Here is a 23,856-nt window from a genome sequence, read left to right on the forward strand (position 1 = left end):
CGCTCTCCTCTGTTGCTCCCGCTCTCCTCTGTTGCTCCCGCTCTCCTCTGTTGCTCTCTCGATCTCGCTCTCCTCTTTTGCTCTCGCTCTCCTCTTTTGCTCTCGCTCTCCTCTTTTGCTCTCGCTCTCCTCTTTTGCTCTCGCTCTCCTCTTTTGCTCTCTCGATCTCGCTCTCCTCTTTTGCTCTCTCGATCTCGCTCTCCTCTTTTGCTCTCTCGATCTCTCGCTCTCCTCTTTTGCTCTCTCGATCTCTCGCTCTCCTCTTTTGCTCTCTCGATCTCTCGCTCTCTCTCTCGATCTCTCTCTCCTCTGAGAAAACATTGCATTGCCTCTGTACAATGTTATTGAATGTTATTCAATGAGTCAGTGCTCATCTGCGAGATTTTTCTCTACTTGGATCGGACCAAGAAGAAAATTGTAGCATGCAAATCAAAGGTTGCGAGAAAAAAATCTCATGCGTTTGCCATCTGATTTTTACAAATGCGTTTCAAAGGAAACCTGACATTTCATTAGCCAGTAAATTCACAGGCTAAACCTAGAGAGAGAATCAGATAGATATAATGTTGCAATTTAATGTCACAAGCCCCCTGCATATTATAAACGAACACCCTTTAGTGCCTGTCATGTGGCGCTAAAGGGTGTTTAGACTTACCGTATATCACCTATTAAATTAATTAAAGAAAAAATCATGTGGGGTCCCCCTATTTTTCATAGCCAGTTGAGGGAAAGCAGACAGCTGTGGACTTTTATATTATCATACAGGGAAGGGCCTGATTAACATAGACCTTCCCAGCCTATTTCAGCTCACATCTGTCTGCGTTGCCTTTGCTGTTTATCAAACATTGGGGCGACCCTAAATAAAAATGACGTGGGGTCCATCCCCCCATTTTTCTATAAACCTTTTTTTATAACAAGCAAAGGCAATGCACAGACAGCTGTGGGCTGATATTTATAGGTTGGTAAGGTCCATGGTTATGTGGCCCTTCCTAACCTAAAAATACTAGCCTGCAGCGGACCCAGAATTGGCGCATGTATTATATGTGCCAATTTTGGCGCTTGGCCTCTGCTCTTCCCAATTACCCTGGTGCGTTGCCCTGGGGTTGTGCAATAAACTAAACACGCAATACACTAATTATGTAGCTCACGGACATCTATCCATATCTGTACATAAGATTGCTTTATTAGTTGGAAAACTAGCATTACATTACCTAGAGAATTATAGTATGTAAAAGCTGATGTTGCATACAGATTGCATACACTTGTCATACCGATGCTAATTGAGAAAAATTAGCTTTAAGGTGCCTTAAGGGCTGGTCTTTATTTCTGGACCGCCCATAAACTATAATCTACTTCTCTCTTCACTCTGCACTGACGTTCTAAAACCTCAGTGCAGAGTGAGTCGCTCGCGTGAGATTGGGCAGCTGTGGGTGCGGGAAGCTGCTGACAAAACACAGCCGGACTCTCCATAAAGAAGATAAACATGGTTTAATAGTATTTTTACCTTCTCGATCATGATATACTCTACTCAGTGCTCAGCCATAGATTAGGAAGCACTGATAGTGCTTTTTCCACCGGACCTAATGATCAAGTGATCACATTGTGTAGTGAGGGAGCAGGAGCTACTGGGTCCAAGGAAACCCAGATCGTTCTGCTATAAAGGCAGGAGGCTGAATTTTCCATGTAACTGGAGCTAATATACCATCCCCAGCTACAGGAGAAATCCTGCAAAAAATTCTGCATTCTGTAATGCTGTAGATAAGCCCCGATGTATCCTGAAAGATGAGAAAAAGAGGTTAGATTATACTCACCCAGGGGCGGTCCCGGTCCAATAGGTGTCGCAGTCCGGTCCGGGGCCTCCCATCTTCTTACGATGACGTCCTCTTCTTGTCTTCACGCTGCAGCTCCGGCACAGGCGTACTTTGTCTGCACTGTTGAGGGCAGAGCAAAGTACTGCAGTGCGCAGGCGCCGGGAAAGGTCAGAGAGGCCCAACGCCTGCGCTGGAGCCGCAGCGTGAATACATGAAGAGGACGTCATCGTAAGAAGATGGGAGGCCCCGGACCGGACCGCGGCGCCCATGGGATCGGACCGGGACCGCCCCTGGGTGAGTATAATCTAACCTCTTTTTCCCATCTTTCAGGATACATCGGGGGCTTATCTACAGCATTACAGAATGCTGTAGATAAGCACCTGATGCTGGTGGGCTTAGCTCACCTTCGATTTTGGGGGTGACAGGTTCCCTTTAACATCTGAATGAGAAAGAAATGTTAAAACAAATGCGATCATGGCCTTAGACTGTGCACACGTTGAGTTAATGGACCATTTCTGCATCTTTAGGCAGGAAACCGCAGCTGCAAAATTGCACTTCAATGTGTTTTTGCACTGTGCATTTTTGCCCTGAAGTTTTTCAACAGGGCAAAAAAGCAAAGAACTGACATGCAGCAGATTATTATTTGCACCAAATCTGCAAGTCAAAAATACTCGACGTGTGCATGACACATCCGCTTTCTCATTCACTTTGCTGGCTTCAGGTTTTGCTAACAAATCTGCATGGCAAAAACACACCAAATCTGCAACGTGTGCACAAGCCCTCAGAGGATGAAACCAAAATGCTCCTGTGTGTAGACGTTCCATAGTTGTTATAGCGTCCTCTGGTGTTCTTTTGATTTCCTCTCAGAATTTCTACTTGAAATGTCCAGTGCTGGTGAAAAGAAGCTTTTTGTGCAGCAATTCGTCTTGGTCTGGCTGAGCAAGTGCGACCACTTGTAGGTGGGCAACCTGAGTGTAAGAATACCAGTTGTCACCATAACAAGCATGTAACAGCAACACACATGAGCATTTTCTAATGATTTAGATTGAAAAATTAATATTGTTGTGATCCAACAAAGAAATGTAGTATTGAAATGCTGGATAACCGCCTCATACTGATTAGCTACTACATATCGCTATACATCAAGGAGACTCCACCACTGTGAATAATACAAGAGTCTTTATTAAGTCATGATTACATTATAAAGCACCAGTGAAATATAGGGGAAGAAAACATGATGCAGGATAAAGTATGGTGGCATACTGCAAAGTTATAAAAGGTTTGTTGCGGTGACCTTTAGTGGTTATGCTCATGGCAGTGCTTTATATTTCTTTAATTTCTATCAGTTTATATTTGGTGTGGAATTGTTGCTAACACTGTCTTCATGCATGATATTTTCCTCTTGATGTTTTTAAAAAAATTTTTTTCCCTTTTCTGCCCTTGCTCTTTCATGGAAATGGGCATCCCAGTATACACTAGATATGTATTACTCTGGTTTTCTTCATATCTAATTGTTTCTGCAGTTGTACTTCCACAGCAATTAACTTTGTATAACATTGCAGTATGCCACAATATTTTATATCGTTTATTGCAACTTTTTTTTAATGTAATCATGACTTAATAAAGATTTTTGTATTTATCGTAGTGGTGTCTATTTGCTCTATATAATTGTATTGCAATTTCTGGATGGACTCAATATTAATATTGGCCTCCTTCTTTATGCTCAGTTACTATATATGTATTAACTATACCATGCCTCCCCTCTATATTGCCCTGTGTATAGATTGTCCCTTACCTTTATACTGCCCTCTGTCTAGACTGTTCCTCCTCTCTCCCTATACTGTTCCCTGTCTATACTGTCCCCATACTGCAACTCTGTACACAGTCTGGACTCTGCCTCCTCTCTATACTCCAATGCTGCCCCAAGTCTAGGCTGTGACTCCTCTCTATACTGCCCCATTTCTATGTTTCTTTCCAATACTGCGCCATTAGTGATGAGCGAATATACTCGTTGCTCGGGTCACTTCTGAGTATTTGTTAGTGCTCGGAGATTTAGTTTTCGTCACCTCGCTGCTGGACAGCCTGAATACAGATGGGGATTCCCTAACAAACAGGCATTCCTCACATGTATTCAGCCTGTTTAGCAGCCGTAAATCATGCGGCTGTGGCCACGAAAACTAAATCTCCGAGCACTAACAAATACTTGGAGACCACCCAAACGTTCTCAGGAAAACCCGAGCAACAAGTATACTCGCCCATCACTATGCTCCATATCTAAACTGTGCCTCCTTCCTATACTGCCTGTATCTAGACTGTCTCCTTCCCATACTGCCCTTTATCTAGACTGTGTCTCCTTCCTATACTGCCCCGTATCTAGACTGTGCCTCCTCCCTATACTGCCCTGTATCTAGACTGTGCCTCCTTCCTATACTGCCCCGTATCTAGACTGTGCCTCCTTCCTATACTGCCCCGTATCTAGACTGTGCCTCCTTCCTATACTGCCCCGTACCTAGACTGTCTCCTTCCCATACTGCCCTTTATCTAGACTGTGTCTCCTTCCTATACTGCCCCGTATCTAGACTGTGCCTCCTCCCTATACTGCCCTGTATCTAGACTGTGCCTCCTTCCTATACTGCCCTGTATCTAAACTGTGCCTCCTTCCTATACTGCCCCGTATCTAGACTGTGCCTCCTCCCTATACTGCCCCGTATCTAGACTGTGCCTCCTTCCTATACTGCCCCGTACCTAGACTGTGCCTCCTTCCTATACTGCCCCGTATCTAGACTGTGCCTCCTTCCCATACTACCCCGTATCTAGACTGTGCCTCCTTCCTACTGCCCGTATCTAGACTGTCTCTTTCCCATACTGCCCCTTATCTAGACTGTGTCTCCTTCCTATACTGCCCCATATCTAGACTGTGCCTCCTCCCTATACTGCCCTGTATCTAGACTGTGCCTCCTCCCTATACTGCCCCGTATCTAGACTGTGCCTCCTTCCCATACTACCCCGTATCTAGACTGTGCATCCTTCCTATACTGCCCCGTATCTAGACTGTGTCTCCTTCCCATACTGCCCCTTATCTAGACTGTGTCTCCTTCCTATACTGCCCCATATCTAGACTGTCTCCTTCCTATACTGCCCCGTATCTAGACTGTGCCTCCTCCCTATACTGCCCCGTATCTAGACTGTGCCTCCTCCCTATACTGCCCTGTATCTAGACTGTGCCTCCTCCCTATACTGCCCCGTATCTAGACTGTGCCTCCTTCCTATACTGCCCCGTATCTAGACTGTGCCTCCTTCCTATACTGCCCCGTATCTAGACTGTGCCTCCTTCCTATACTGCCCCGTATCTAGACTGTGCCTCCTTCCTATACTGACCCGTATCTAGACTGTGCCTCCTTCCTATACTGCCCCGTATCTAGACTGTGCCTCCTTCCTATACTGACCCGTATCTAGACTGTGCCTCCTTCCTATACTGCCCCGTATCTAGACTGTGCCTCCTTCCTATACTGCCCCGTATCTAGACTGTGCCTCCTTCCTATACTGCCCCGTATCTAGACTGTGCCTCCTTCCTATACTGACCCGTATCTAGACTGTGCCTCCTTCCTATACTGCCCCGTATCTAGACTGTGCCTCCTTCCTATACTGCCCTGTATCTAGACTGTGCCTCCTTCCCTATACTGCGCTGTATCTAGACTGTGCCTCCTTCCTATACTGCCCCGTATCTAGACTGTGCCTCCTCCCTATACTGCCCTGTATCTAGACTGTGCCTCCTCCCTATACTGCCCCGTATCTAGACTGTGCCTCCTCCCTATACTGCCCCGTATCTAGACTGTGGCTCTTTCCTATATTGACCCGTATCTAGACTGTGCCTCCTTCCTATACTGCCCCGTATCTAGACTGTGCCTCCTTCCTATACTGCCCCGTATCTAGACTGTGTGCCTCCTCCCTATACTGCCCCGTATCTAGACTGTGCCTCCTTCCTATACTGCCCCGTATCTAGACTGTGCCTCCTTCCTATACTGCCCCGTATCTAGACTGTGCCTCCTTCCTATACTGCCCTGTATCTAGACTGTGCCTCCTTCCCTATACTGCGCTGTATCTAGACTGTGCCTCCTTCCTATACTGCCCCGTATCTAGACTGTGCCTCCTCCCTATACTGCCCTGTATCTAGACTGTGCCTCCTCCCTATACTGCCCCGTATCTAGACTGTGCCTCCTCCCTATACTGCCCCGTATCTAGACTGTGGCTCTTTCCTATATTGACCCGTATCTAGACTGTGCCTCCTTCCTATACTGCCCCGTATCTAGACTGTGCCTCCTTCCTATACTGCCCCGTATCTAGACTGTGTGCCTCCTCCCTATACTGCCCCGTATCTAGACTGTGCCTCCTTCCTATACTGCCCCGTATCTAGACTGTGCCTCCTCCCTATACTGCCCCGTATCTAGACTGTGCCTCCTTCCTATACTGCCCCGTATCTAGACTGTGCCTCCTTCCTATACTGCCCCGTATCTAGACTGTGCCTCCTTCCTATACTGCTCCGTATCTAGACTGTGCCTCCTCCCTATACTGCCCCGTATCTAGACTGTGACTCCTTCCTATACTGCCCCGTATCTAGACTGTGCCTCCTCCCTATACTGCCCTGTATCTAGACTGTGCCTCCTCCCTATACTGCCCCGTATCTAGACTGTGCCTCCTTCCTATACTACCCCGTATCTAGACTGTGCCTCCTTCCTATACTGCCCTGTATCTAGACTGTGCCTCCTTCCTATACTGCTCCGTATCTAGACTGTGCCTCCTCCCTATACTGCCCTGTATCTAGACTGTGCCTCCTTCCTATACTGCCCCGTATCTAGACTGTGCCTCCTTCCTGTGCTGCAGCTTCTCTGTACTGTCCCCATCTATCTATACTGGCCCCCACCCCGCACACTGCCCCTCCTTATAGTGTGCTTTCTCTATACTGCCGCTGTCTGTACTGTGCTGCATCATCCCACCCATGGCCCCTCTAAATAGTGTGCCCTTACCAACACCCCACCCACCGAGTGCTTACAGTTGTCCTCCTGTACGGCCCTGTGGTGTCCTGAGCAGTGTGGTGACGTGGCCTCATCACACTGTGACACAAGAATGGGTGCGGACAGTCTCCTCTGACCCTGTAGTGCCAGTGTGCCACTCGTATTTTGAAAGATGATTAAAATTGAATGAAAAAGCAGTAAAGTGAATTGTTCTGCTACCAATCAATGGTGGGGGTAGGGTTATACAGGGCACATAAATATGGCTGACTACCTGGCAGCAGGTTTACTAGTCCTCTAATGATAATGTCCTGCTGATTAAAACAATTCAAAGTGCAGAAAACTGGAATCGGGGTCTCTGTCTCTACATTATGATGCTCTCAGACTAGGTAGCAAAACCTAGTGACAGATTCCCTTTACATAGGCAGCCTACTATAACCGTAGCACACATTCATTGGCTGTAATAACACATGGCATGATATTCTAGTAAGTGCAAGAATACAAATGTTAGACTTATTCTCTTGTTTTCCTTCTTTCACGTCTTGAATGACTTTGCTTCTGTTTAGGTGCTCAGCTCGATCAACATGGATTTGCGGTTGTGAAAAATTGTATCGATGCCATTGAATCAAGGGGTAATGTATTTCTTATAAAGGAAATGTATGCGTTATCATGTTTCTCCTACATCTCCGCAGTTACGTGTCGGCAGCCATCATTATTACCGATAACAATGTAGACATTTGTCAAGTGGCTTAAACGTACAGTATCCGATCGATAGCCATATTCATACTCATTCATAGCGATTTTATACTTGTTTTTGCCTGTTTTTTCATGTTGAAAAAACGCAACCGGTTAAAGTAACAGCAAAATTATAGCGTTTTCTCAAATCTCCATTCACACAGTGCTTTTTTGCTTTCTTTTTTAAAAATCTGCAGCACGGAATGTGCTGTGGCCATTCTGCATGGAGGGGTAGGAGGAGAGCTGTGACAATAACCAATTGTGAAGAGTGGGTCCTACACTATTAGGGGCCATCTATGGTTAACCTGCATGTGATGATGGGCTACTAAAATGTGACCTCTACAGAATAAAGTGTCAGAATTTCACTATTTTTTTTTTTTTTTTAAATTTCAGCAAACTTGATTTAAACAATAGATAATTTTCTGACGCAGTATATACACTGGGTACAGAAGTATTCAGACCCCTTTAAATTTTTCACTCTGTTTCATTGCAGCCATTTGGTAAACTCAAAAAAGTTCATTTTTTTTTCTCATTAATGTACACTCTGCACCCCATCATGACTGGAAAAAAAACAAATGTAGAAATTTTTGCAAATTTAACAAAAAAGCAAAACTGAAATATCACATGGTCAGAAGTATTCAGACCCTTTGCTCAGACACTCATATTTAAGTCACATGCTGTCCATTTCCTTGTGATCCTCCTTGAGATGGTTCTACTCCTTCATTGGAGGCCAGCTGTGTTTATTTAAATTGATAGGACATGATTTGGAAAGACACACACCTGTGTATATAAGACCTCACAGCTCACAGTGCATGTCAGACCAAATGAGAATCATGAGGTCAAAGGAACTGGCCAAGGAGCTCAGAGACAGAATTGTGGCAAGGCACAGATCTGGCCAAGGTTACAACAGAATGTCTGCAGTACTCAAGGTTCCTAAGAGCACAGTGGCTGCCATAATCCTTAAATGGAAGAAGTTTGGAACCACCAGAAGTCTTGCTAGACCTGGCAGTCCAGCCAAACTGAGCAATCGTGGGAGAAGAGACTTGGTGAGAGAGGTAAAGAAGAACTCCAAGATCACTGTGTCTGAGCTCCAGAGATGCAGTAGGGAGATGGGAGAAAGTTCCACAAAGTCATCACTGCAGCCCTCCACTAGTCAGACCTGTATGGCAGAGTGACCCAACAGAAGCCTCTCCTCAGTGCAAGACATACAAAAGCCTGCATAGAGTTTGGTAAAAAAAAAAACACATGAAGGTCTCCCAGACTATGAGAAATAAGATTCTCTGGTCTGATGAGACGAAGATAGACCTTTTTGGTGATAATTCTAAGCTGTATGTGTGGAGCAAACCAGTTTCTGCTCATCACCTGCCCAATACAATCCCAACAGTAAAACGTGATGGTGGCAGCATCATGCTGTGGGGGGTTTTTCAGCTGCAGGGACAGGATGACTGGTTGTCATTGAAGGAAACATGAATGTGGCCAAATACAGAGATATCCTGGATGAAAACCTCTTCCAGAGTGCTCTGGACCTCAGACTTGGCCGAAGGTTCACCTTCCAGCAAGACAATGACCCTAAGCACACAACTAAAATAACAAAGGAGTGGTTTCAGAACAACTCTGTGACCATTCTTGACTGGCCCAGCCAGAGCCCTGACCTAAACCCAATTGGGCATCTCTGGAGAGACCTGAAAATGGCTGTCCACCAACGTTCACCATCCAACCTGACGAAACTGGAGAGGATCTGCAAGGAAGAATGGCAGAGGATCCCCAAATCCAGGTGTGAAAATCTTGTTGCATCATTCCCAAGAAGACTCATGACTATACTAGCTCAAAAGGTGCTTCTACTCAATACTGAGCAAAGGGTCTGAATACTTATGAGCATGTGAAATTTCGTTTTTTTCATTTTTAATTAAATTTGCAAAAATTTCTCCATTTTTGTTTTTTTTCACTCAAGATGGAGTGCAGAGTGTACATTAATGAGAAAAAAATGAACTTTTTTGAATTTATCAAATGGCTGCAATGAAATAGTGAAAAACGTAAAGGGGTCTGAATACTTTTGGACCCACCGAACTTGTATTGCCCATAATATACGGTAATAATGCGTTGCCCAGGTTCTCTGTTATTCAGCCTAGACATTTATAAATAAGTGGGTGTTACCAGTTATGGCTGCGTCCTTACACCCTCTGATGCTATCCTATCAGTTTAGGCAGTGCCAGGTGCTCTTTATCGGAGCTTCAGTTTAAAGCATGGGTAAGAGTAGGGTAGCCATGATTGGAAATAAGACAGGACGTGTTCTAAAAGCTACGGTGATCAGAATCATGGGGCAGAGCGCTGCTACGGCCAATGCAGTTTTGATAAGCACCACCCATGGAGTAGTCACGTTTACTTCATTTTTTTTTATATTAACTTAAGGGGAATCTGATTCATGCTGCCCAATCTGCGGGCAGCCTGACTGCACCTTTGTAGTTGGTTATCTTCTGACGCTCCAGTATTTCAGAGATAATAAATGTACTTTAAAAGGTCAGCGAGGGACCATAGCCAGAGTGCAGACTAGTCCGCCTCCGCCCCTGGCCGGCCTCTCCCAGCGCCGCAGCAGATGATTGACAGGTCTATCACTATGGCAGAACTCTGTCAATTGCCTAAAGAAGCCATGGAGAAAGGCCGCCAAGGACATAGTCGGACTAGGCTACTCTCTGGGTCCCTTTAAAAGAACTTACAACTCTCAACTTCTGAAAGTGATAAGCCAGCCGTGTAAGCAGTTTGTGTATTGTGGGTGGATAGCAGTAATGTTTTTAGTTTATTGCAGTAGAAGTAAAGTACAATCCCAGTTTGGAGATAATCTAATTTACCTTAGTCTACTTGTTTCCATAACATGATATATTTCAGGAGCGAGGCTTATAATTATTTATGCAACTGTGTTATTGTGGATTGCCACTCCTAAAAACATTCCCCCGTAGCGGAGGTTATTTCTAAGTATAAAACAGATCGGCGCACCCCTCCCCCACTCGCCGGCACAAATTGCAGAGTCTCGTCTAGTACATAAAGCATTCTGCATCGCTCTTGTGTGAATTGAAAGGAAATGCCGTTTCAAGCCTCTTATTGTGCAGTATTTCTACTCCCTCAGGGTATATCATTAATTTACATTTGTCACAGATGGATTTATTGTATAACAAATGTTTTTTTATCCAGTATTCACAGGCTTACAATAGCAGAAAAAGGAAATACCCTTGGAGAATTTCAGGACAGAGCTGTGATATAATCTGTGAAATAATATGAAAATATAAGAAGCTCAATGCCAGACACAAATATTACCGAAAAATGTAATCTCTGCCTTCTGCCATAATAAACAAGTGCTCCCCAGAGGCCAGCAGCGGCCCGCTCATCTCCCCCCAATGCCCTCCTCGGATATGGTGTCAGATGGACGGGGAGAGCTGAGAGATATGGCCCTATACTGTGTTATTACTTCCTCCTGTACATTGTCTGTGGAATCGTGCGTGTTTATCCCGTGTATTGGGGGCTATGATTAAACAGACCATTGTAGAAAAGTATGACCAGGAACGATTAGTATTCCTTGCAAGTATTGAATGACACCATAAAGAAATCTTAAGACCTCAAAGAACTGATACAGAAAATATATTGGAAAATAGCATTTCTTTTTTGTAGATGAATGTGGAATACCGCTTTAAATTGCAAAATACGGCATACTACTTCCTATATATTTTTTATTTATTTTTCAGGAAAATATAGTGTATATATGATACAGTTGAAACGAGAACTTTACATACACTATATACAAAGACACATCTGCATGTTTTTCTCAATATCTGACATGCAATCAGAATAAACCTTTCCCGTTTTAGGTCAATTAGGATTACCATAATTATTAATATTTGCCAAATTTCAGAATAATGAGAGAGAATGTTTTAAGGCCTTTTTATTACTTACTGCAAAGTCAAAAGTTTACATACACTTAAGATTACTATGCATTAAGGCAATTCTGGACTGCCCATATGATGATTTCGTGTTTGGACTATTTGTGGAAACATCTGAGTTAGAGACATACCTGAGATATATTTTAATTCACACCTGAAACACATTGCTTCTTTGTGTAGCATCATGGGCAAGTATCAATAAATCAACCATGATATCAGGAAGAGAATTTTGGACTTGCAAAAGTCTGGCTCTTCCTTAGGTACAATTTCAAGATACCTGAAAGTGCTTCATTCATCTGTACAAACTATTATACGCAAGTGCAAACAAGATGAGAATGTCCAGACATCATAACACTCAGGAAGGAGATGGGTTCTGTGTCCCAGAGATGAACGTGCTTTGATCCGACATGTGCAGATCAACCCAAGGACAAAAGCAAAAGACCTTGTGAAGATGATGGCTGAAGCTGGTAAGATTGTGTCAATATCCACAGTGAAACGAGTACAGTATCAACATGGGCTGAAAGGCCATTCTGCCAGGAAAAAGCCATTACTCCAAAAGAAACTTACAAAAGCCAGATTAATGTTTGCAAATGCACACAGGATCAAATACCTTAATTTTTGGAGACATGCCCTGTGGTCTGATGAAAATAAAATTGAACTTTTGGGGCATAATGACTTTCGTTACGTTTGGAGGAAAAAGGGAGAAGCTTGGAAGCATAAGAACACCATCCCAACTGTGAAACATGGGGGTGTCCGCATCATGTTGTGGGGTTGTTTTGCTGCAGGAGGGACTGTTGCACTTCACAAAATATATGACATCATGAGAAAAGAAGATTGTGGCAATACTGAAGCAACATCTCAAGACATCAGCCAGGAAGTTAAAGCTTGGGCAGAAATGCGTCTTCCAAATGGACAATGACCCGAAGAATACTGCCAAAATGTTAACAAAGTGGCTTAAGGATAGCAAAGTCAATGTTTTGGAGTGGCCATCACAAATCCCTGATCTCAATCCTATTGAAAATTTATGGGCAAAGCTGAAGAGGCAGGTGTGAGCAAGGCGACTTACAAACCTGGATCAGTTACACCTGTTTTGTCAGGAGGAATGGGCCCAAATTCTGACCAACTATTGTGAGAAGCTTGTGGAAGGATATCCCAAACATTTTACCCAAGTCATTCAGCTTAAGGACAATGGTATCAAATACTAATGAAATGTATGTAAACTTTTGACTTTGCAGTAAGTAATAAAAATGCCTTAAAACATGCTCTCATTATTCTGGCATTTGGCAAATATTAATAATTATTGTAATCCTAATTGACCTTAAACAGGAAAGGTTTATTCTGATTTCACGTCAGATATTGAGAAAAACATGCATATATGTCTTTTTATATAGTGTATGTAATCTTCTGGTTTCAACTGGTATATATATTCCCCTGAAAAATAAGTAGCATACCATAAATATTTCTCCAGCGCTACTCACTGCCACATCGGAAGATCGGTGTGCGATGGTGTTTTGGTAGAAGTCTGCCAGGTCATGCAAGCATCCAATTTTCATGACTGTGACAGAAGCGTGCAGGTATTCTTGCATAAAACCCCTTCAAAGGGAAGCTGATAGCTGATGCATGCTGCCAGATCCACAGGGGCATGTATCCGACACTGGGTGCATGATTTCAGCCAGGTGTATTTGACTCTGAAACGCTGCGTTGCTGGAGACCAAGCCACACTGGAGATCAGTTGGGCACATGGGTCCTTCTCCTCCTGAAGAGCCGGGGTTACTCCTTGTGTCACTACACGGGAGCTGGTGGGGAGAAGCCGCTGGGGACCCGCTTGTCCAAATAGTCTTCTGCACGCTTCAGCCCTTCGCGGACTTATAAACAGTTTGACTCAGAAACACTGTGTAATTTAGAGAAAAACATACCTGGCTGAAATCCTACAGATAGTGCCCGATACATACCGCCCACGATTCACCTCTCCCCTTCCCATTAGAAGACTTTGGGCTTTGACTTCTTTGTATAGATCATCTGTATTTTGTCTTATAGTAACAAGTTTGTATGTAGAAATTTATCAGAGGAAATGTTATCCTAATAATATCTTCCATGCTTTCTTTTTTGTAGGTATCCATGACCAAGGATTGTACAGGGTTGTGGGGGTGAGTTCAAAGGTCCAGAGACTACTGAGTTTGTTAATGGGTATGCCACCATTTTAATCTTTTTATTGTTTATCAGTTTTGTAATCTTTCCCAGTGAACCTGTCAATTTCATACTATAATCAATATTTCGCCCTTCTCCTATTGCATCTCTATGGATGTCTATTGAAAGGGTAACACTATTCTATTGAAATATGAGGCAATATAGAACATTTCCACCTAAAACTCAAAGGCCATATACAGGTCCTTCTCAAAAAATTAGCATATAGTGTTAAATTTCATTATTTACCATAATGTAATGATTACAATTAAACTTTCATATATTATAGATTCATTATCCACCAACTGAAATTTGTCAGGTCTTTTATTGTTTTAATACTGATGATTTTGGCCTACAACTCCTGATAACCCAAAAAACCTGTCTCAATAAATTAGCATATTTCACCCGTCCAATCAAATAAAAGTGTTTTTTAATAACAAACAAAAAAACCATCAAATAATAATGTTCAGTTATGCACTCAATACTTGGTCGGGAATCCTTTGGCAGAAATGACTGCTTCAATGCGGCGTGGCATGGAGGCAATCAGCCTGTGACACTGCTGAGATGTTATGGAGGCCCAGGATGCTTCAATAGCGGCCTTAAGCTCATCCAGAGTGTTGGGTCTTGCGTCTCTCAACTTTCTCTTCACAATATCCCACAGATTCTCTATGGGGTTCAGGTCAGGAGAGTTGGCAGGCCAATTGAGCACAGTAATACCATGGTCAGTAAACCATTTACCAGTGGTTTTGGCACTGTGAGCAGGTGCCAGGTCGTGCTGAAAAATGAAATCTTCATCTCCATAAAGCATTTCAGCCGATGGAAGCATGAAGTGCTCCAAAATCTCCTGATAGCTAGCTGCATTGACCCTGCCCTTGATGAAACACAGTGGACCAACACCAGCAGCTGACATGGCACCCCACACCATCACTGACTGTGGGTACTTGACACTGGACTTCAGGCATTTTGGCATTTCCTTCTCCCCAGTCTTCCTCCAGACTCTGGCACCTTGATTTCCGAATGACATGCAAAATTTGCTTTCATCAGAAAAAAGTACTTGGGACCACTTAGCAACAGTCCAGTGCTGCTTCTCTGTAGCCCAGGTCAGGCGCTTCTGCCGCTGTTTATGGTTCAAAAGTGGCTTTACCTGGGGAATGCGGCACCTGTAGCCCATTTCCTGCACACGCCTGTGCACGGTGGCTCTGGATGTTTCCACACCAGACTCAGTCCACTGCTTCCTCAGGTTCCCCAAGGTCTGGAATCGGTCCTTCTCCACAATCTTCCTCAGGGTCCGGTCACCTCTTCTCGTTGTACAGCGTTTTCTGCCACATTGTTTCCTTCCAACAGACTTACCATTGAGGTGCCTTGATACAGCACTCTGGGAACAGCCTATTTGTTGAGAAATTTCTTTCTGGGTCTTACCCTCTTGCTTGAGGGTGTCAATGATGGCCTTCTTGACATCTGTCAGGTCGCTAGTCTTACCCATGATGGGGGTTTTGAGTAATGAACCAGGCAGGGAGTTTTTAAAAGCCTCAGGTATCTTTTGCATGTGTTTAGAGTTAATTAGTTGATTCAGAAGATTAGGGTAATAGGTCATTTAGGGTATGTGCACACGTTGCGGATTTCTTGCAGAAATTTCCTGAAGAAAACCGGAAATTTTCTGCAAGAAATCCCCTTTTTTTTTTTTGCGTTTTTTTTCCGTTTTTTTCGCGTTTTTTTAGCATTCTGCAAGCGTAATTAGCTTGCAGAATGCTAAAGTTTTCCAAGCGATCTGTAGCATCGCTTGGAAAACTGACTGACAGGTTGGTCACACTTGTCAAACAGTGTTTGACAAGTGTGACCAACTTTTTACTATAGATGCAGCTTATGCAGCATCTATAGTAAAAGATAGAATGTTTAAAAATAATTAAAAAAATAAAAAAAAAGGTTATACTCACCCAGACATCTCCTCACCGGCGTCCGTTCCTCTTCCTATAGCTGGTCTGTGCGCACAGGACCTTCCGTGACGTCACGGTCACGTGAGCGGTCACATGACCGCTCACGACCAATCACAGGATAGTGACGTCATCGGCAAGGTCCTTCACCGCACATCAGCTACAGGAACCGAAGCGACAGCGTGCAGTGGAGGCGGGAAGACATCGAGGGTGAGTATAGGACTATTTTTTATTTTAATTCTTATTTTTTGACCACTTATATGGTGCCCAGTGCGTGGAGGAGAGTCTCCTCTCCTCCACCCTGGGTACCAACCGCACATAATCTGCTTACTTCCCGCATCCTGGGCACAGCCCCGTGCGGGAAGTAAGCAGATCAATGGACCCCTAGGTGTGCAGAATCCCCTGCAATTCCGCATTTTAATGAACATGTTGCTTTTTTTTTCCGCGATGCGATTTTTTTCGCGGAAAAAAAGGCTACATTTGCACAAAAAATGCGGAATACACTTAAAATAATGGGAGGCATATGTAAGCGTTTTTATCGCGTTTTTATAGCGAAAAAACGCGAAAAAAACGCGAAAAATACTTAACGTGTGCACATGGAGAGAACCTTTTCTTGATATGCTAATTTATTGAGACAGGTTTTTTGGGTTATCAGGAGTTGTAGGCCAAAATCATCAGTATTAAAACAATAAAAGACCTGACAAATTTCAGTTGGTGGATAATGAATCTATAATATATGAAAGTTTAATTGTAATCATTACATTATGGTAAATAATGAAATTTAACACTATATGCTAATTTTTTGAGAAGGACCTGTATTAGTAGAGTTATGCTTTTGTTTTGTTTTTTTTTGTTTTTTCACTTAAATGGTTAATTCCTTTTTTTTTTTTAATCTTTAGGAATGGCAAGTTATGAATTGTTGGGATTCTACTTTATTACCTTATTTTGCTTCTCTTCCAAGCTGCCGTGTGGTTTCATTGCCCAGTTCATGCTCTTTTGAACTGTTGCTCAGCTAGAACTGGTACACTATGTTCAGTCTCTGTATGGGGCTTATCCTGTCTGAGCCTCTCGGACCTCCATGCCTATAGTCAGAAACATTTGTATATAAGCATAGTGTATGGATTCTTGCTGAGCAGCAATTCAAAGGAACTCCTAAAGGACAAAAGGAAAATTAACTGGTCATTGTAAACGCACTGAAGCATAGTGATTGAAAGTAATCCAACAATTAATATATTTGCAATGCTTGGAAGATAATCAAATAAAAAAAACTTTACATTTTAGTTACTGCCAGACCGCCTATAGACTAAAAACGTTCTGCATTATATACTGCAGTGACCTTCTGAGACATAACTGCATGGTATAGCAGCTGCATGAGATTGTGCACCTCTGGAAGCGAGGAGCTGGCTGTCAGATGGAGCTGGACTCCTCCTATAGTTGGCAGAGATGGTTTATTACTCTTTCTGCCTTCCCAGATACTGACAGCACCTCCACCTTCGGACCAGCGGTCATGTAATCACTGGGTGTAGAGAAGGAGTAGGTGCTGCTGGACCTAGAAGACCTAGTCAGCTCTGCTATGCAGGTGGAGGGCTGAATTGCCTCTGCAACTGAGGTTAATATACCAGCACTAGTTACAGGAAAAATAAGACAAAAAAAGTATTAAAATGTTGAAATGCCCACCAAAGGTTTTTTTTTTTATGACCAATATCAGGGGGTGGTGTGGGGGAGAAGTATGTAAGTAACATAATAAAAATAATGCCAAACGTATCGCGAAAAAAGATGCAAAAATTATTTGAATATCCAAATTAATTTTTTTTTTCACAGCTATTAAAACCAAAGATGAGTACAGTCAGGAACGGGAAAACTGCATTGTCTTGAACTGGTTATTATTATTATGATTTATTATTGTAGCGCCATTTATTCCATGGTGCTTGGTTAAAGAGATATTAACAGTTACTATTTAGCTGCAGCAGTATTTCTCTCAACAGTGACATCAGAACGTGCGGCCATATTGGTTGTTGCCTTTAAATTATTGTCTCAAATTCTGAAATTATACTGTCACTTTGGAACTTGACAAAGTAAATTAATTTGTCAGCATTTGCATATAAGCTGTGTGAGCACCAATATGGCTGCAGCCCCTCTTGTCAGCTTTGTAAAATGACTGCAGTGAACAAACACTGCAGATGTCGCTTTAAGGTAAAGACAATGGATTACCAAACACTTCAGCTTTTTCTCTTGTGATGTAATAACATGCGGCCGATTGTAAGCTTTGGGTTTTGGAAATCCTTTTTATGACATTGCAAGGGATGTTGTTAATGAGGCAAATACCCACATTTTTAGGGCTCGCTCACACTGGCGTATAACACGGCCTAGCGCTATATGTTGTTGTATCAGGTAGCACTCGGCCCAATGTTATACTATGGTGCAGTGCAGATCTGCGATTGTTTTTTTCTGTTGTCATTCCGATTCCGTATAAGAAAACAATCGCTGCATGCAATTTGGATCATGCGCATTCACACAAGTCTATGGGTGCTTGTGAGACTTCAGACTGCACTCTGATGTCATCTGAGTGTAGTCCGACATTCAAAGACAGACTCAGAAAATGGAAGATGGAGAAATTAAAATTGGAGATATTAAAATTAGAAAAATTACAGTGGTATTCCCATCTCCAAGATCATATCTCAATATGTAGTAGTTATTATAATAATACCGTATATACTTGTGTATAAGCAGAGTTTTTCAGCACATTTTTTTTGTGCTAAAAACGTCCCCCTTCGCTTATACACAAGTCATTGTCCCAGAAAGCTGGTGGGGGAGGGGGAGTGGCGAAGCAGCGGGTCAGAGAGGCAGGAGCCAGCGGCTGTGGCTGTCACTGTGCCTGCTGCTAAAGAGAAATTAATATTGTCCTCGAAGCATTTCGTTGGTGCCGGCTTCCAGTTGCTCTTCCTGTGCTTAGCGATCACATGGCACCGCTCATTAAGGTAATGAATATGCACACATCTCCACTCCCATTTTAGTGGAGGGAATGTTCATAACCTTAATGAGTGATGCCACGTGATCGCTAAGCACCGGAAGAGCAACTGGAAGCCGGCACCAACGAGATGCTGCGAGGGCACGCTGGAGGGTGAGTAGGATGTTTTTTTTTTTGTTTTTTTTTTGTAATAGAAGCATACATACAAGGACAGGAGAAGGGAGCCGCGCACACCAGGACGGGAGAGGGGAGCCACGCACACCAGGACGGGAGGGGGGGAGCCACGCATACCAGGACGGGAGAGGGGCAGCCACACATACCAGGATAGAACGGGGGCAGCCACGCATACCAGGACAGGGACTTGGGAGCCACGCATACCAGGAGGGGGGAGCCACACATACCAGGATAGGGACAGGGGAGCCACACATACCAGGATAAGGATGGGGGAGCCACGCATACCAGGATGGGGCAGACACGCTTGCTAGGATGGGAGGGGGGAGCCACGCATACCAGAATGGGAGGGGGGCACGCATACAAGGACAGGACGGGAGGGGGGAGCCATGCATACCAGGACAGGACGGGAGGCAGCCATGCATACCAGGACAGGAGGGGGAGCCACACATACCATGACAGGAGGGGGGAGCCACGCATACCATGACGGGGGAGCCTACGCATACAAGGACAGGATGGGAGGGGAAGAGCCACGCATACCAGGATGGGAGGGGGCAGCCATGCATATCAGGACAGGGATGGGGGAGCCACGCATGCCACGATGGGGGAGCCACCCATACCAGGATGGGGGAAACGCGCATACCGGGACAGGACGGGGGGAGCCACGCATACCAGGACAGGAATAGGGGAACCACGCATACCAGGATGGGAGGGGGGAGCCACGCATACAGGACAGTCACGCATACCACGACGGGACAGGGGGCAGCCACGCATACCACGACGGGACAGGGGGCAGCTACGCATACCAGGACAGGGACTGGGGAGCCACGCATACCACGATGGGGGAGCCACGCATACAAGGACAGGATGGGAGGGGGAGCCACGCATACCAGGACAGGATGGGAGGGGGAGTGCCACGCATGCCAGGACGGGAGGGGGCAGCCACGCATATCAGGACAGGGATGGGGGAGCCACACATCCCACGACGGGGGAGCCACGCATGCCAGGACAGCGACAGGGGGAGCCACGCATACCAGGGCAGGGACAGGGGAGCCACACATACCAGGACAAGACTGAAGGCAGCCACGTATACCAGGACAGGAGGAGGGAGCCACGCATACAAGGACAGGAGAGCCACACATACCACGATGGGGGAGCCACGCATACCAGGATGGGAAAACACGCATACCGGGACAGGACGGGGGGAGCCACGCATACCAGGACAGGAATAGGGGAACCACGCATACCAGGATGGGAGGGGGGAGCCACGCATACAGGACAGTCACGCATACCACGACGGGACAGGGGGCAGCCACGCATACCACGACGGGACAGGGGGCAGCTACGCATACCAGGACAGGGACTGGGGAGCCACGCATACCACGATGGGGGAGCCACGCATACAAGGACAGGATGGGAGGGGGAGCCACGCATACCAGGACAGGATGGGAGGGGGAGTGCCACGCATGCCAGGACGGGAGGGGGCAGCCACGCATATCAGGACAGGGATGGGGGAGCCACACATCCCACGACGGGGGAGCCACGCATGCCAGGACAGCGACAGGGGGAGCCACGCATACCAGGGCAGGGACAGGGGAGCCACACATACCAGGACAAGACTGAAGGCAGCCACGTATACCAGGACAGGAGGAGGGAGCCACGCATACAAGGACAGGAGAGCCACACATACCACGATGGGGGAGCCACGCATACCAGGATGGGAAAACACGCATACCGGGACAGGACGGGGGGAGCCATGCATACAAGGACAGGATGGGGGGGAGCCAAGCATATAAGGATGGGACGGGGAGCCACGCATACCAGGACAGGGACGGGGAAGTCACGCATACGGCGACGGGGGGAGTCACGCATACGGCGACGGGGGAGCCACGCATAACCCGACGGGACGGGGGCAGTCACGCATAACACGGCGGGACAGGGGGCAGCCACGCATACCAGGACTGGAGGGGAGCTATGCATACCAGGGCGGGAGAGGGGCAGCCACGCATACCAGGACAGGACGGGGGAGCCACGCATACCAGAATAGCAATCGGGGGGAGCCACGCATACCAGTACAGCGACACGGGGGGGGCACGCATACGAGAACAGGGATGAGAGAACAATGCATACCCAGCTTATACTAGAGTCAATAAGCTTACCCAGTGTTCTGTGACACAATTAGGTGCCTCGGCTTTAACTCTGGTCGGCTTATACTCGAGTATATATGGTAATAATATTAGCAAATGCTTCCTATTAAAAATGTACTACAGTTTTTCTGATTCGCTATGTCTCATTCTTCATGTGCAGGCATTGCAGGACCTTGGGTATCCATGGTTACGACTGCTGATATAGTGACAGCTAGTTGCAAGTGGTCGTAACCATGGATACCTAAGGTCCTGCAATGCCTGCAAATTAAGAAAGAAACAGCGAATCAGAAAAACTATACTACATTTCTAATTGGAGAGATTTGCTAATATTTTATTTATTACACCTACTATATATTGGGATGGGATTTTGGTGATGGGAACACCCCTTTTAAGTTCTTCATCTTCTCCACACATGTGCTGTGATTCTCTCATGCGAAATAATCTAATCACAGCAAAATGACACTTGGATAATAATAATAATAATTTTATTTATATAGCGCCAACATATTCCGCAGCGCTTTACAACTTATAGAGGGGACTTGTACAGACAATAGACATTACAGCATAACAGAAATCACAGTTCAAAACCGATACCAGGAGGAATGAGGGCCCTGCTCGCAAGCTTACAACCTATGAGGAAAAGGGGAGACACGAGAGGTGGATGGTAACAATTGCTTTAGTTATTCAGACCAGCCATAGTGTAAGGATCGGGTGTTCATGTAAAGCTGCATGAACCAGTTAACTGCCTAAGTATGTAGCAGTACAGACATAGAGGGCTATTAACTGCATAAAGTGTATGAGAACATGATGCGAGGAACCTGATTATGTTTTTTTTTTTTTTTAATGATAGGCCACACAGGGATCGTTAGGTTAAACCTCTGTTAGCGATTGAGCCAAGTGTCCTTAGTATAATCTGTCCAATTCGGACCACAGTCATGTAGAGAGAAATACAGATGCTTCAGAACTTATAGAGAACCTGTCATTCCATTTTTGCTCCCCCATCTGAGAGCAGCATGATGTAGGGTCAGAGACCCTGATTCCAACGTTGTATCACTTACTGGGCTGCTTGCTGTAGTTAGGATAAAATCACGGTCTTATCTGTTGCAGATCTTCCTGTTCTCTGAAGGCTGGGCTCTGTATAACATTGCCCACACCACTGATTGTCAGCTTTCGGTGTACACTGTGCATAGGCAGAAAGCTGCCAATCACTGGTGGGAGAGGATTACACAGTGCGCCTGAATATAGAGGGCTACATGACAGCAGGTTTACTAGTCCCCAAGGGATAATCTCCTGCTGATAAAACAGCATTTTGATCAAAACTATGGCAAGCAGCCCAGTAGGTGATACAGTGCTAGAATCAGAGTCTCTGCCCCTATGTTATGCTGCTCTGAGATTAGGTGACAAAATCCTCGTGACAGATTCCCTTTAATATATCAATGCAATGGAGTTGAGAATGTGATTTTTGATAACACATTGTGAAATCACAATGATGAAATATTATGCCGTTTCCGCGCACTTTTAACCTTGTAATTTGTTTTAATTTCTGACAATGTAAAAGAAACGTACACCCCTTTCTGCTGCCCCATTATCTACCTACCTTTGGTATGTCCTACGCTCTCTTTTTGTGAGCGAAGGTCTGACTTTGAGGGATTCATTGGTATTCTGAGACGCTTGTTACGAGCAGGCTGTGCTCCAGGTCCATGCGTGCTCCATCTGTGCTGATAACACAGTGTTCTTTGGCACGGGAGACTAGAGGAAACCAGAGAGCGAATTCATTTCATTACCCTGGACATTATGAGAATGACAAATTGTTTGTATATCACACGCTGCAATCAATTCAATGCTGCATCTAGAGTCCTCCTGTAATTGTTCTAAACACTCACTTGACTCGTAATGATTAAACATCAACATTAGACCTAGTATATTAATAATGGCCGTCAACATGACTTTGACTAATATTACTACTTTCTGCCCTTTTTATGCCTTTGCTTCAGTTGAAAAAAAAAGTTTTATATACCAATGCCTAGCTTGAAAAAATACTTTGGGTTTATTGTTGATTTTCAGTCTACAGCGCAGTGTGAATAGCAGAGACATTTGTGAGACATTGCTTTCCCCCTTATCTCTGAGCTGCAGATCTTAAATGATCTGTAAAGGATTGATGCGTAGGGGATGTCTCACATCTATAATGTGTAGGGCGATAGGCCCAATCTCTCTCGCAATCTTAAGCGCGTTGGAGTTATGTTGCCGTGTTTGCTGCGATCTTGGCGAAACTGCAGATCCGCTATAAAGGGTAGGTAGACTCTAGGAGACCCTGTACAATTTAATTGCCCCTTCTTATCCCCAGTCAAGCGTTCCATTACTTGGACAGCCCATTCTTTAATGCCTTAGTTCCCCAAGTAAAATAAGAAAAGATTACGCTCGCCACACCAGCTCTGTTCTGTCCATGCTGCAGCCTTTACTATTTTGACACATCGGACGTCTTCTCTGATGTAATATTGATCAGCAATAGCAGAGACCGCTGATTGGCTAATAATTTCAAATCATTCCCCCCCCCCCCCCCGAAAGCAGCAGCTCTGACATCGCTGCTACAGAGGAGGAGTTGAGCATACTTTTTATTTTTTTTACTTTCTATGGGGCACTGAAATGATTAAAGGGAACCTGTAATGTCCCCAAACGTTATTAACCTGCAGCTATGGGGTTAATCTGCAGGTTAATAATGTTTTAAATCTGACTGACATCTGCATTGAAAGCACAGCTACCAGGAGAAAATTAACTTTTTCCCTCCAGCTTTCAGTCATAGAGGCGTGGCTTCAGTTACCACTCAGTGCATAGTGAGCAGTAGCCGTAACCACGCCCTGGCACTGACTGACAGCCAGCTCTGTACTGATGCACGGCTGAGCCGGCTGTCAGTCAGTGCCGGGGCGTTGTTATAGACTGACTCTGCACCGCCCGCACCTCTATGATTAAAAGCTGG

General features: G+C 44.9%; 1 protein-coding gene across 2 annotated transcripts in view; it reads left to right on the forward strand.

The window, feature by feature from the left end:
• ARHGAP10 (Rho GTPase activating protein 10) overlaps positions 1-23,856 on the forward strand; it is a 348,249-nt gene that overhangs the window by 140,889 nt on the left and 183,504 nt on the right. For both annotated transcript variants that reach the window (XR_013219924.1, XM_077279301.1), the window contains exons 13-14: positions 7,384-7,449; positions 13,594-13,668. Coding sequence is in view for 1 of the 2 variants with exons in the window: in XM_077279301.1 (XP_077135416.1) it covers positions 7,384-7,449; positions 13,594-13,668 (141 nt within the window). In the remaining variant the exon portion in view is untranslated. The remainder of the gene's footprint in view (positions 1-7,383; positions 7,450-13,593; positions 13,669-23,856) is intronic.

Source organism: Ranitomeya variabilis, chromosome 1 (assembly GCF_051348905.1).
Source record: "Ranitomeya variabilis isolate aRanVar5 chromosome 1, aRanVar5.hap1, whole genome shotgun sequence".
NCBI lineage: Eukaryota > Metazoa > Chordata > Amphibia > Anura > Dendrobatidae > Ranitomeya > Ranitomeya variabilis.